The 15143-nt window shown below is 40.3% G+C and overlaps 1 protein-coding gene across 6 annotated transcripts in view; it reads left to right on the top strand.

Annotated features, from left to right (window-relative positions):
* The window catches only part of RBMS1 (RNA binding motif single stranded interacting protein 1), a 487977-nt gene that overhangs the window by 342533 nt on the left and 130301 nt on the right, over nt 1–15143 (top strand). For all 6 annotated transcript variants that reach the window (XM_089659943.1, XM_089659931.1, XM_089659920.1 and 3 more), the window contains exon 2: nt 3109–3284. In XM_089659943.1, coding sequence (XP_089516069.1) covers nt 3109–3284 — 176 coding nt within the window. The remainder of the gene's footprint in view (nt 1–3108; nt 3285–15143) is intronic.

The raw sequence follows: 15143 nt of genomic DNA, 5'->3' as shown, positions 1-15143 counted from the left end.
CGATTGAATTCACTGAGCTCCTGGGAGCGACCCCTTCTTTCACAAATGTTTGTAGAAACGGTCTGCGTGCCTAGGTGCTTTATTTTATACACCTGTGGATTTAGGTATTCCAATCCTCCATGGCCAATGATTTGCAGGGGTGTCCCAATACTTTTGGCAATATAGTGTAAATGTAGAGCAAAAGAATTGAGGTTCTGAGATTTTGGCCTAAAGTTCCATGTGAGCAGCATGTAGAGTTTCTTTTAAATGGAAGGGTTTAGTTCTCTTGAGCAGTCCTCAGTAAATCGCTTTCCTCTGTAGCTGACCCATTTAGTTAATTGATAAGACCTCTTTGAATCTATGTAATTGTGTTTTACTGTTGCATGCTGTCTTGGAAAGTAAAGGCAGGCTGTTATTGGTTATATGTCAGTTGTATGCATTTTAAATTTGACACGTCTAACCTTGTTTGAGTTCTATGATTTATTCTTTTTCTCTCTTCCCCTTATTTGTATCCTGAACACTGCGAAAAAACACTGTAAAAAGAAATTGATTTCAACTTTAAGGCTTTGCCATTAAGATTTTTTAAAAAAGCATAATTTGTTTGGATCATCTTAATTGTCAGCTGGTCTGGATGGCCTCTGGCTTTGAAAAGCCTCCTTTTGGTTCTGTTACAATGTTCTTAAGTGTGACAGTTGAGAAGACTGAATGTATCCTCTTTAAATAAATGCATGTGACTTGAGCAGTAGAATGAAAGGATAAGTTCATCTTTTCCAGAAAACAGCCTATGCAGTCAGAGGGTCCCAAGAGATAACTGTACAGCTTTGTAAAATGTTCACTTATTTTTGTCATATTTGTAGGCCATTTGCCCCCACCCTTTCCTTGAAGCCTGGCTGAAAAACTCCATTAACAATCCCATTGTTCCTGTCTTGTTGGTAGAATGTGAAAACCGTTTTAGTGCTCATTGCTTTACAAGAGTGAATACGGTAGGAAATGCCAGTTTCCTGGCAGTGACCTGAAGACCTCTTCCGTGCCAGATCACTGACCACCAGACTAAGGGTTGTTCACGTGCAGCAGGGACTGCCACTTTGCTGAAAAGTGCTCTATGCTCAGATTGTTTTTGACAGACGGTGACAAGGCATTATGTAAACACCCTACGTTACCCAATTTGTGCTAGTAGTGATCAAATAAAATATAACACTAGCTATTACTAGCGTATGGCCATTAGTACGCATTACTCATGAAGGTAGCTTTGCCCAATCTGACAAGGATAATTTATACTTTTTATTATGATACAGGATTTATATAGTGCCAACAGTTTGCTCAGCACTTTACAAAATAAAGACCATACAGATTCAAGGGGTTAGAAAAGGGTTAGCAGGGTGCTGCTCATGAGAGCTTACAATCTAATAGACAGAAGCCCAGATCTTGCAGTTTGGACCTAGCAGAAAAGACAACCTGACCTCGCATGACAAAAGCTTTTCTTTATTAGGAAACCTTGAGGATGAATGCACTCTGTATTTAGCATTCGGAAAGGGCAAAGCCCCATTAGAGGGGCACATAATGACTTAATATGCGCAGTGTTGTATTGCCGATCGTATGTCATTTTCTGTATCACTTGTGCTAAAAATGATAGATGACTCACTGAGACTTGCTCTCCGGCTGTATCAGTAAACCGGACACATGACCCATAAAACCGTGCAGTCAATATAGATCTATAGATAGTTTGCAATTAGCCATGGGATTGGGACCGCGCTCAGTCAATGCATGCATAAGACCATGTAACTGTTGTGGCCATTTTTGGTGGAAGTATGTCTGTTGTGTGATATATGGCACCAGAAGTCTGGATGGATTTTTTGGTAATGTACCTGTAAGTCGCTCTTCATAATGTTGCTACTGTACATCATTCTGTAAATGCACAATTGGTGTGGATTTCAGGTCTGTATAATCCAGGCCTCTGGCAAACATTTGTTAGGAGCCTGAAATCACATGCTACCAGGCCGGTGTCAGGTACTAGATCGGGTGTTATGTGTGTTTTTTGTGTTGGTTGCCTGGCTCTTGGGAGGAGTTTGGTGCTTCAATGGATAGAGTTGCTGCCTAAAGTCTTGTTGAATATTAATCCATGCTCTATCTGGAGCATTTGCTGGTTTCCAGAAGTTCTATTCCAAGGGTGCTGATTGGTTAATTAGCTGAATGTTGAGTGGTTTTGAACATAATTTAGATTACAAAGATTGTAAGGGTCCTAGGTTGTCGATTTGTAAGCTCCAAGGAGCAGGGCCCTCCTAGCCCTCTTGTATTGAACTGTATTGTTGCTGTATTGTCTCCCGTTATATTGTAAAGCGCTGAGCAAACTGTTGGCGCTATATAAATTCTGTATAATAATAATAATTAGAATTTATGTTATGATCTAGAAATCCGCATTTATTTTATCCCTATAAGAATTAAATATCGCGTTTAGTACAGTATTTTTGCTTTCAAGCTAGTAAGTGGAGCTTTTGGCTTGTTTCTTTATTTTTAACCCCCCCCCAACTTTCTTTTATGATAACAGCCTGTTGCTCATTATAATTTTAAACACTGATCCCTCTGATTCAAGGCTTGGGCTGATTTCATATGAGCAACCCTTTTGTTGGCAAGATCTTGGAATCCTTGACAAGGTTACTAAGGGGTTGTCTGTTTTGTACCTATGGAAATTGCCTGTTCTGTAGCCCAATGCAGCGAGATGTTGCTCCCATTGCTGGTGAATGAGGTTCAGGGTGAGCGACCTCACTGGATTTGGCTACGGAGTGATTCCATAGGAACAGACAGGCAGCCTGTTGGAGATCCTGCCACTAATGTTTTGTCTCTAGCGACTGAATCTCGGCTCTGGCATCCAGTCTCAATCTTACAGCTCAGTCCAAAATTGACGGCACTGTAGAAGTACCTGTAATAATTGAATGAAATGTGAAATGAAATGTGTTTGTTTTCAGAACTGTGCATTTTGTATAATTCAAAACAAACTCATGATGTTCCCTGGTGATTACTCTTGCTTTGCAATCTGCATGGAGTTTGTACACCTTTTCAGATTGCCATGTTTTAGGTAGGTCTGTACTAAATACATGGTTAATAATGAGCTCTATTTTTTTTCTATTTCAGCAACCCATTGTGCCTGCTCACCCCATGGCTCCTCCAAGCCCCAGCACAACCAGCAACAACAATAGCAGCAGTAGCAGTAGCAGTTCTGGTTGGGATCAGTTAAGCAAAACAAACTTGTATATTCGAGGACTCCTTCCAAACACCACAGACCAGGACCTAGTGAAGCTATGCCAACCGTAAGTATGGCTGTTTGTCAATAATGCAATGTGATGTTAACACAAAGCCCAATGATAAATGTGTCTGCAGTGTGACTGGTTGCATGTTTTTAGTGTTGCATCCCACTTAAACATATCTTGTTCATTTTTTTTTTTTTTTTTATGTAGTAGGCCAAAAGACCACTTTTACTTCTTTGTTTTAGTAACTGAACTTGTGTCTGATCTTTATGGAAGCCTTATTAGTTTCAGAGGGTTATAGGACTTTGTACAGCATAGTTGTTCTATTGTTTTTAGTAAACAAGCTAGCCTACATCAATGTGTGGTCCAGTTCTTCATATCCATGTTAGTCTAGCCAAAATTAGCCAATTAAAATCGATGTTCTAAAACTGTGTACTAGGGCAAGCGAAGGCCTGGACTATTAGTCCTCATGCACACTGGATGTTTTTACAGCTGCTGTTTTTGGCTTTTGACTTTTTTGTGTTTTTTTTTTTTTTTTGTTGTTTTTTTCTACTGCTAGTAAACCCCCAGCATGTTATCCTTTGTGTCCATGCACACATAGACTAATCGATTTTTGGACTAGTGGGTTTCTAGAGACATTATTATTATTTTTTTTTTTTTTTAGCTGTAAAAACGCTCTAACACTGAAACGCGGTAAATTGTCGCAAAACAGCGTTTTTGGATTTTTTTTTTTGGGGGGGGGGGGGGTTTCATTTTTTATTTTTTTTATTTTTTTTTTTACACATCCTGCCTGCATGAAGCCTAAGGCTTCATGCACATATGGTGTTTTGATAACGCTGGTAACATTAGCTGTGTAAAGTCATGTTAAAGTCTCTAGTTTTTTAGTTTTGTTTTTTTTTTGTTTTTCTTTTTAAACCAAAAAAACTCACATTTTTATTTTAACATGACTTTACACAGCTAACGTTGCCAGAGATATCAAAACACCCCATGTGCATGGAGCCTTAGGCTTCATTTCATGCAGGCAGGATGTGTTAAAAAAAAAAAAAAAAAAAAACTCTCTCCTTCCAAGCAGCAGCGTTCTTTTGCAGAAAAGAATGCATGATGCTTGTAAAAGTATCTAACACTTTTATAAGCATTTGGGTGTATTATCAGTTAGCTTAGGTGTTAAATCATTTCAATGGGCAAATTATTCTGGCCAATGAAATTAATTAATGCTCAAGTGCTAAACGCTCCTAGAGTTCACAAGTGTTTAGGTGCCTTTTAAGCATGTCAAGTGTGCGTTTATTAATTATTTTTTTCTTTCTTCTGCCAAAACGCTGCTGCTCCTGGATGCACTGGCAGTGGGGTTTTTTTTCCTGCTACTAAGTCTGTGTGCGTGGACACATAGGCTAACATGGAGGGTTGTTTGGAAGCAGAACGCCTGATGCCCCTAAAAGTGACAGTGTAAATGTCCTGTGTGCATGAGGTCTCCTGGTCATTTTTGGCAACAAAGAACACCTTTTTGTGCTGAATTTTGTTTAAGTCTTAAATGATGTGAAAATCCTAAAACTGAAATATCTGAGACTTGATGGGACTAGTTGTATCTACTCTGTTTGACATAATCTCATGTGTGTATATACCACCAATATATACAAAATGTACTTCAAATTTAAAAATTCATTTAATAGCTTTTGAATAGTTGCATAAAGTTTAAGAGGAAGGAGGTGAAGCTTAAGTGAAAGGCCGACATAGTTACATAGTTAGTCTGGCTGAAAAAAAGTCCATCCAGTTCAACCATAAAAAAAAAAAAATTGTCCTACACCCACAGTTGATCCGGAGGAAGGCAAAAAAACACCCAGCAAAGCATGATCCAAAAAGGAAAAAAAAAATAGTGTGTGTGTACCACCATTTTGTATGTAAATGCTATAACTTTCACATAAACCAAGTAACTTACACGTGTTAGGATTTTTTTTTTCTTCTTGGCAAAGACGTGTGGGTGTTTTTTTTTTTTTTTTATTTTTTTTTTTTTGTTTTTTTTCCTAGTGCAAAAAATAAAAAACATACAGGTGATCAAATACCACTGAAAGAGAGCTCTATTTGTGGGGGGAAAAAAAGGACATAAATTTTCATTTGGGTGCAGTGTTGCATGACCCCACACTTTTCAGTTACAATAACGCAGCGCTGTAATGCAAAAAATGGACTGGTCAGGAAGGGGAGGGGGGGGGGGGGTGGAGTAAATCCTCCATGAGGGCAAGTGGTTAAAAAAAAAACTCTTTTTGACTTTTTGCTATAAAACATCCAATAAAAAAAAAAAAAAAAACAATCTTAATTCCTTCAATAAAATTTAAACCAAAGTGTATTCTGCTACATGTCTTTGCTTAGAAAAAGAAAAACCCAATACATGTAAACAATTGGTTTACATGAAAGTTATAGCGTCCCCCTCCCCCATTTCCTAGCAGTTTGGTAGTGAGGAGACTTCTCGTGTTTCGCAAGTCACGCTCTAGTTTTACTCATTTCCAAGTGTTCACCTGAGTGTGTTCACCCATTGAAGGCCTTATTTTCTGTCCGTCAAAGAATGCTGGTGGCAGTTTCCATGTTTCTTCCCTGCTTTGTGGTGCGATACGCCTAAATTATTTTAATGACCGTTCTGGTTGACAACTTTAAAGAGTAGTTTCCTTTTTTACTTTCGGTTGAGGATTAAAGCTGAACTCAAAGTAAAACATTAGATAAAAGAAATTTACGGGAGTTTCTACCTGCCAAAAGATTTTTTAGTCTTAATATTTGCACATCTCTGCCACAGCCCTGGAGCTTGGTACACCTTAAATATTAGTGGAACATGTTCCTAAAAGTTAACTTATCAAGTTGGCCATGGAAAGTTAGGCATGTTTGACCAGTTATCTTCTATCCTGTATATTTTGCTCACATGCACTTGTTTAGCTGAATGGAGGCATAGAAAGATGCTTCAAATAGACAAAACCTGTCTGATCAAATTTTTGTTTTGCCCTAGAACAATTCACAAGGGTTAATGTTGCTGCCATAGATAAGATAATGGTTAAACTGGGCAATTGTCATCCAACAAAATCATGTCCCAACAAGGGACATCCTAATCTTTTGTGGGTACCTCTTATCAGATCTGAGATATTGAACACATCCACTTGAGGGATGTAATTTAAAAGAAGAAATTTAGTGTTGTGTGCCGTGCTATATACAGAATCCTGGTAGCAGTGGCTGTGTCCTAATTTGATGTGTTGGCAAGAGTTCACAGAAGTGAAACTGTAAAAATCTGTGATGCTTTCCACGCATGTGTGGGTTTTTTTTTTTCTATGGTTTCACTTCTCGTTTCACAAGTTATTGTGTTTATGAACTGTTTACTTACCCATCTCTGAGCTAAGGTTGACATGATTGTTGATGGAAAAAGGAGCCCAGTATAAGCATTATATATTGCCACTTCTAAAAAGCTATTTTATGATTAAACCATCTATCTGCAGTAGTTGTTCTTAGCCTAGGATTCCTCCAGAGGTTTCTAGGGCTTCCTTGAGCTGGGGTTATTTGACCTTCCATCTAATCTGATGCCTGCATAATTCTAGGTCCAACACAACTTGGCAGTGTCAATGGTATGACACTAATGGTCTTTTTAAGCTGTCCGTAAGGGTGACATTCCGACAATCACTGTAAGGGGGATATTTTCCCATGGGCCACCAATATAGGGGCTTTCTTCTACTGACCTCTTTTAGGGAACGCCTCCAATGAGATCTCTGCACGAGTTCCTAATTCAACCTACCTGCCACATCTTCGTCTCCCTTTTGAAAGTTTGTCTATTTTATATTCTATAGAATAAGGTAGGAAGAGTGAGACTCCAATGGGAAAGCTGCAGAGACCTATAAAAGAACACTTTGAAAACGCATCAGATCTCAATGGGCAAAAATATGCTGGATATCTATACTGATATGGACTGGGTAATGTGTTAGAAACATAAGGAGGCCCCATCGTTTGATGGAAATGAAAATTATTAACCTACAGAGGACTGAATTCAAAGACACCCTGAAAATCAGTGAAAAAATGATGCAGCAGGCTAGTCCATTTTGCTGAAATTTCATTGCAGCAACTCAAAATGGTACTCGGTAGTTTGTATGGCCCCCACGTGTTTGTATGCATGCCTGACATTGTCGGGGCATGCTCTTAATGAGACGACGGATGGTGTCCTGGGGTATTTCCTCCCAGATCTGGACCAGGGTATCACTGGAGGTGCAGAGTGGTGGTGTCGGATTGACTGAAACAATCTTTCAGAGGTGTTCTGTTGGAATTAGGTCAGGCCAGCGTGGGGGCCATTCTGTGGTATCAATGCCTTCATTCATCACATGAGGCCAGGCATTGTCGTGCACCAGGAGGAACCCAGGACTCGCTGCACCAGCGTAGGCTCTGACAATGTATCCAAGGATTTCATCCCGATGCCTAATGGCAGTCAGGGTGCCATTGTCTAGCCTGTATAGGTCTGCGTGTACCTCCATGGATATGCCTCCCTAGACCATAATGACCCATCACCAAAACGGTCATGCTGAACGATGTTACAGGCAGCCGAATGTTCTGCTTCTCCAGACCCTTTCATCTCTTCACAGATGAGAGCAAGTTCACCCTGAGCACATGTGACAAAGCACAGGCTCCAGTGGCAGACCTGCCAATTCTAGTGTTCAATGGCAAATGCCAATCATCAAGCTCTAAGCTCTATAGTGCCAGGCAGTGAGCACAGAGCCCACTAGAGGACATTGGGCCTTCTGACCACACAATCGGATTTCATGGAGGGTGGTCTGAAACATTCACATCAGTGGCCTGCTGTAGGTCATTTTGTAGGGCTCTGGCAGTACTCATCCTGTTCCTTCTTGCGCAAAGGAGCATATACCGGTCCTACTGATGACCTACGGCCCTGTCCAACTCTCCTAGAGTAAATGCCGGTCTCCTGTAATCTCCTCCATGCTCTTGAGACTGTGCTAGTAGACACCGCAAACCTTCTGGCAATGGCTTGTATTGATGTGCCATCCTGGAAGAGTTGGACTGCCTGTGCAATCTCAGCAGAAGGCTATACCTGGACCCTACAACCGGTAGTGACACTGACCCGAGCCAAATGCAAAACTAGTGAAAAACAGGCAGAAAAGAGTAGAGAAAGTTTGTGGCCTCCACCTGTAAAACCATTCCTGTTTTGGGGGTCATCTCCTTGTTGCCCATCTAGTGCACCTGTTAATCAGTTTCAGCTGCATTGGTGCTAATGAAATGAACAACCCCCTCTGCTACTTAACTGACCAGATCAATATCCCAGGAGTTTAATTGACTTGATGCTATACTCTGATTTAAAAAGTTTCTTTAATTTTTTTTGAGCAGTGTATTAGAAGCTAGTGGGAGGTGGGATTAGGCTGCAATATTGTCTAAACCTCCCTCACCACAGTTTTGTGTAGCTATTTGTGTTCTAAGAAAAATATTCTGGCTACCTTTGCTTTCCTTCTGAAATGCTAGTTGCCTGACTGTCAGGTTTATCCTCCGGCTTCATTACTTTTAACTGACCAGGAACATGTATGCAGATCAGAAGCGTTGACCATAAAGTGATACTAAACACACACTGTTTAATTTACATTGTCCCTTCAATTTTTTTTTTTTTATAAATTAAAATTACAGGGCCATCATCCACATAAAGAAATAGAAATCACTTTTTCCTAATCGATACTCGGCTCTTTCCCAGCCTGTCTATAGGAAAACATAAGCAGCAGGAGCTTCTAGTCGACTAACCAGTTAAACAATGTGTTTACCTGGTTAGTCGGCATTGAGGAGGAGGGAGGGAGTAGGCTGTCCTTTACCAGTGTGCATACACCCACATGAAATTCTAGTCACTTGGGCTGCTCAGTTGTGATGGGGAGGAAATGCTCAGCATAAAAACTCACCGAAAATTGAGCATGTGTAGAGCTGCCAACACTACTGTGCAATATCCCTAGCTGCGTTGGGGACTTGGACAGAGGGGGGAGATAGAAAATAGCAGGATCAACCAGGTTTTCTCCAGAACACAGAAAAGGAATCTTATAGTGACACTGAGTATGAACAGCATTTATTTATTTATTTATTTTTTCAATCTATGGAGGGTACCATTCTCACCGAGGCTAGCTTTCAAGCATGTCTTCTGTGCTTCATCTGCACTATACAGGGGAGAAGGTGGGATTAGTAGTTTACAGAAGGAGATCCCTTTTTAAGTTGCAGCAAGTTCATCAGGTGTTTTTCTGTACTGTCTGAAAATATTTTTGCCTAAAACATAAACTAGTACAGCCACCACATCTAACAAATGGTAAGCTGCAATTACATTTTTTTGTATTTAGGTTTCAAAATCCTATAACATGATATGAGGACAAGCAGTATTTTCAGCGTTGGCAGCCAGCATATCTCTACCATGACATTTTTAGTGTTGGCTATAGATTGAGTATAGGATGATCCCAGTATACTGCAATCATTGCCAGTAGTATTACAAGACAGTGGTAGTTATACCTTTTTTATTTGGATCCCCCTACACTGCCCAATTGGTAGATGACCGTCTTTTCTGATTAGATTTTTCCTTGCCACTCTGAAATAATTATTACTCCCTGAAAATTACTAGTACATTAGACGTTATTACTAAAGGGATTCGAAAGTGTCATTGTGGACCTGTTACCTTATTGTTTGTTGACATGAAGCAATACAATGGATTGAAAAGACAGTAAAAGAAAATTAATGCTCACAAATTATGGATGATGTTATATGAAATATAGAATAAAGTATGACATGTAAAAATGTGTCTACGGTGCATATAAACCTAATTACTGATGTACTGCCATATTTTACAATTTGCAGAAATCCAATAAAAATTTGTACAAGACAAATGTAACCAATAAAGAAACAGAAGATAGGAAGGTACTGTCCACAAGAGCTTGCAATCAAAGGGTGATCATTATGTCATCTTGCTAGTTTTTTGGCCAAATCGGTCAACAGTTATTTGGTATTTAGGCATCAGATCCTGCAAGCCAATTAATCCTGACAGGAGAAAATTTTAGTTGGGTTTTCATGCCAGTTGACTACTGTCCTTAATATAAGATGCTTTAACTGTCATCTATACACATGCTGAATGACAGAAACATTGGCACACAGTAGGAGAGAAAAGAGGTAAGGGAGATGCAGCCATATAGTTTACAGGCCACAGAGAAAAATGTTGCCCAAAAACTCATCTGTGGTTTATTTGACGTGATACTATTAAAACATGTATCCTTGAGTAGTGCTACCCCTTTCTGAGCCACAGGAATACTGTACAGGTCCTCCCCATTATTTTGCCCTGCAGCCAGGCACACGGGCCCAGTCACATGCCTCTCCAAAAACCAGTCAGGGGTGGTGTTCTTGGTTTTTATTTTTGGAGAACTTGGACACGGATGAGGGAAATGAGTGTGATACTCCAAAAATAGTAACGAAGTACTCTTGAGGACTTTATCTAATCTTCAGGGCAAGCTATGTCATGCTTGAATCAAACAGTGGACTTCAGCACTCACCCCCCTAGTACCAGAGGGGGTTATACAGCATACGCTCCCGTAGACCTTTTAGAGATGTCTGTACTCACGAGGCACAAGAGCAGCTAGATGTCTTCCTTTGTGATGGCAGATCAGATCTTCAGTAGACAGCCCCTCAGTCAGCATATCAGAACCCAGGTCTTGGCATTCAGGCCCTCAGGTCACCCACCTGAGGTTGCATGGCAGTAGATGTCTGGGAGGGCAACATACATGTATGTATGTATGTATCCCTCTCTTTGGGATAGGCTGAATATCCATATTCATGCTGCCATCTGCATAACTTCACACCTATTCTCCAGGAACCTCTACAGTTTCCTAGATACAGAGGAAGCTAGGCAGACTATCAGCACTTGAGCACACAAAGCAGACCTAACTAAATGATCACAGTTTACCCTGTACAATGAACGAACGATGCTCTTAACAAATAATTAGTAAAGACATGTACTTGTCAATACTATATCTGATGACACTGATCTTCGTTCTGTCCACAGCTGGAAATGTTGTTCAGGTAGATCTCCACCTCTCAAAGGTTGCCTACCCCTGCTTTGGAGTGTATAGAATGTCTGTCTGGTTCTTCCTGCTGTGCACTGTGGTTCCACCTGCTGGCTGCTACGTCATCAGCATGTCCCTCCAGTGCTACAGGGTGGTCAGAGGCAGATGTCTCCCCCCAGGAGGACACAGCTGGATGTGGTCATCACCACCAAAAGGCCAGAAACTGGTATTCACAAGTCATGCGCACTGCATTGCTTGTGATTTTGACACTAGTTATAAGCAAGGGTAGCATAAACGGGCTGATAAAGTGGTTCTAAAAGCTAGATATGTTTTACCCTAATGAAATTCCTGCCTTAAGGTAAAAAATGTGCATGTTCAGCGGTTTACCTGAAGTTAAGATGTGCCATGATGGGGGAATTTTTGGCATTCATACTTTTTGGGGATTCCATTTCCTTTAAAATATTGTATTTGTACCAGGAAATGAGCTTTCTCTTAGGAAACAAATGTAGCCTTGGAGGACTCCTCTCCAGGCTTTCTAATAACGTAGGCCTCAGTACAGCTTGTTTAGTTGGTCAGGTTAATACTTTTACCATATTTACTCAGCCAGACAGAATTTCTGTAGATGAAGCTGAAGGAGAGTTTATTAAAAAGACGGGCCAATGTTTGTGACCTGACACGGAACGTGAGTCGTTTAGTGTTTGTCTGATATGGTGTTATTGCAAAGCTCCCCTATTCATTCCTTGTTTGCTCAGCTGAATAAAAGCCAGCCCTGACCCACACATTCACAGCTTCCCTCACCACATTCCCGCTACACTTTATTATGCTTTTGTTTGGGATAAAACCACTTGTCAATCTTCCACCCTCTCATACCTCCACCAGTGTTTTGCAGGTATATTCTTGAGGTTAGGAATAATTCTTTGTATAAACCTTCCTTTCAGTCACTTTCTAGGAATAAATATAATACAGTTTTTTTTAATTTACTTTTTATCTTGTTCTGTGGCTAGATGTCCGTTTCTCACGCTTTGGTCTTCAAAGATTCTTGACAGTTGGGATTCTGTCCTCCTATTTTTGCCTTTGTGATTTCTGATCTATGTGACCTTGTACTCTGATCTATGTCATATTACTTGACTTTGGTACACATCTAAACAGAATACTTGGCTCCTCTCACAGCAAATGGAAAACCTTTCCCCCGCCACGCCAATAAAAAACTAAGTCAGTTGCTTACCTGAAACCGAGGTCACATGATGGCATCCAATTCTTCCTGGTCTATATTGTGGTATAGACCTCTTTGCAGTGCCCACGTTTCTTCCTGTGAGAGGAATGCTGTCCATTGGTGGATGAACACATCTAGCCAAGGGTCATTAAGTTCCCATTCACACCGAGTTTTTTGATGTGCACATCCCAAAGTACAACAATGCTTGAGATGAAGAAACTCCTTTTTCTCAATGAGCCTGTTCATACCTGAACATTGTGTTGCATGTGACCTGTGAAGCTCATAAATTTCTTTAGGGAAGAATTACACATTTTTGATCTCATAGACTTTAATTGGGAGTGCCTGAAAAGTGCAAGTTTGATTGTTTTTCAGGTGCTCATTTAAAGGTCTATGGGGCCAAAAATGTGATGAGTACCTTCCAGTACTAAGTTGCACATAAAACTGTGTACAAACGTGCAGATAAATTGCCTAGTTATGTTCATGCTGAAGTGTGAATAGGGGCTAGTCTTAAAGTACGGTTGGTGCTGTTGTGGCAACAGGACAATCGGCTGAGCAATTCAGCTAGCAATCGCTGATCTCCACTAAAGTTTGGCTTTAAAGATCAACTCAAGGCAACACATGAAATCAAGCCATGAGCGAATAAGATTTATACAGCAATATGACTGGGTTAAAAAGTGCAATTAATTTGCCTTCGTTTTTAAAGATGGTTCTAAAACCTTTTAAGGTTTTTTTTTTACATTAAAGCATTCTATGCATTATGGTAAAAAAAACCTTCTGTGCCACAGGATCTCCCCCTCACCCCTTTATACTTGTCTAAGCCTGATCCTGATCTAGCGCTGTGCCTGAGAGCCTCAGCTCTCTCAACTCACTCCTTCTGCCCTCTCCCTCACAGGGTGTATTGACAGCAGTGAAAGCCAAACCGCATGGTCTGTTTTATACACAGACATTGCAACACTGAACCTAGCCTGAACGAATGCCCCATAAAAAGTGGCTTTCTATGAGGGCATTTGTGGAAGAGGAGGATCTGGGAACACTGGCTGGGGACCCCAGAAGAGGATCAGAGCTGCCCTGCTTAAAACCATTGCACAGCGCAGGTAAGTATAACATTTTTCTTTTAATTTAAAAAAATTAGGACATGTCACCCTTAAACTGAATGTCAGAGCAAAATACAAAAACATATTCAGTATGTCTGCAAAACCTGCCCATTTCACTGTAGCATCCCTAGAGTGATCCCACAAGTACATATTGATCCCTGCAGAAATGGATTCAGGTCCTAATTTCTATTTGTAGCCAACAATACACAGCCTTTGTGTGTCAGCTGTTCCCAGTTCTTTACTGAGCTATGGAATATCACTCCTTAATCTTTGCCACATGGCGTGGAGGTATTCTGTAGTCCAGGTGGAGAGCTAGGACAGCTGTTTAGATGGCTTGAGATTAGACTGTAGAGTTCAGGGGACGGCTTTAATTTTTATATGGTCAACAGGTAGTGTTTGTGGTGTGTGGTTTTTTTTTTTTTTTTTTTTAATTACATTTATGAAACCTAGAACACAACACTTCCACTGGTATATTTAATAGACCAAAAGAGAGCAGATAAGAAAAGCACATTGTTGGTTTACATTCAGAAAGATCTCAGATGTGTTTATGGATTGGACTGCAGTGTCTTGTTTGATTCAATGCTTTGCAAGTTTACTCTTAACATCTATAGACTGCAGTAGACCTTACATCAGCATTTTCAACCCGGATTCCTCCAGAGGTTACTAGAGTTTCTTCCCTGGTTGATTTTACCTGCCTATGGTGTTGGCACTATTCTAGGTTCATTGCCACTTGGCCCCCAAGCAATTAGCTTTTTGTAAGGAGGGAGAGGCATTGTTCTACTGACCTCCGGTGTAAGGAGCATTCTTCTCTCTGACCACCAAAGACTCTAATTATTTACACATTTCTTCCCCCTGACCATGCCAATGTGCACCAATGTAAGGGACATTCTTCCCACTGGCCACCAATGTGGTTGAAAATGTATTTCAAGGGTTCCCACTGGGATTAAAAGGTTGGGAAAGATTGCCTTGCATCTTTTCACATGTGAAAAGAAACTCCTGTTGGTGCAGATCACTAAGGCTGTCCAGTGCAGATTGAAATGAAAGAACATGGTTTATAATCTACATGATGGTTACTGGCAATTTCTTTTTTCAGACCTTTTGGAAAATTGAAGTAATATCAGTGTTTACATGGGTGTACCTAGGCTAAAAAAGACTGTTCTGTCTGGTTCAAACATTTGGATAGCTTTGTTTTTATAGAGTTACAATTAGTGTTTTTATTTCTAAAGGAAAAGAGATCTTTTATGAGGAAAAGCGTTTTTGGCCCATTACTTTGCCTCAGCTTATGTTTTTTTTTGCATGTTGCTTTATCACTGCAGTGGGTAGGAGATAGACGTTTAATTGGATTAAACTAGGACAGCTGCTGGTTGAAAGTAATACAATTAGAGATATAATTACCCCTGCAGACCATTGTGCTGTTCCAGGATGGAACATTGAATCTTCATAATGCAACAAAAGTCTTGCCTACTTATTGGATTTCACGATATTACAGGCAGAGAGGTCTCTCTGTGGTAATGTTTGCTGTCTAAGTTCATGTCTGCTCCATGCAGTTCTGAATATTACATTTGTTTTAGCCTCGATG

Source organism: Staurois parvus, unplaced genomic scaffold (genome assembly GCF_062004578.1).
Source record: "Staurois parvus isolate SC_StPar_1 unplaced genomic scaffold, SC_StPar_1.0 ptg000031l, whole genome shotgun sequence".
NCBI lineage: Eukaryota > Metazoa > Chordata > Amphibia > Anura > Ranidae > Staurois > Staurois parvus.
Note: the sequence above shows the minus strand (reverse complement) of the source record. Positions and strands in the feature narration are given on the sequence as shown.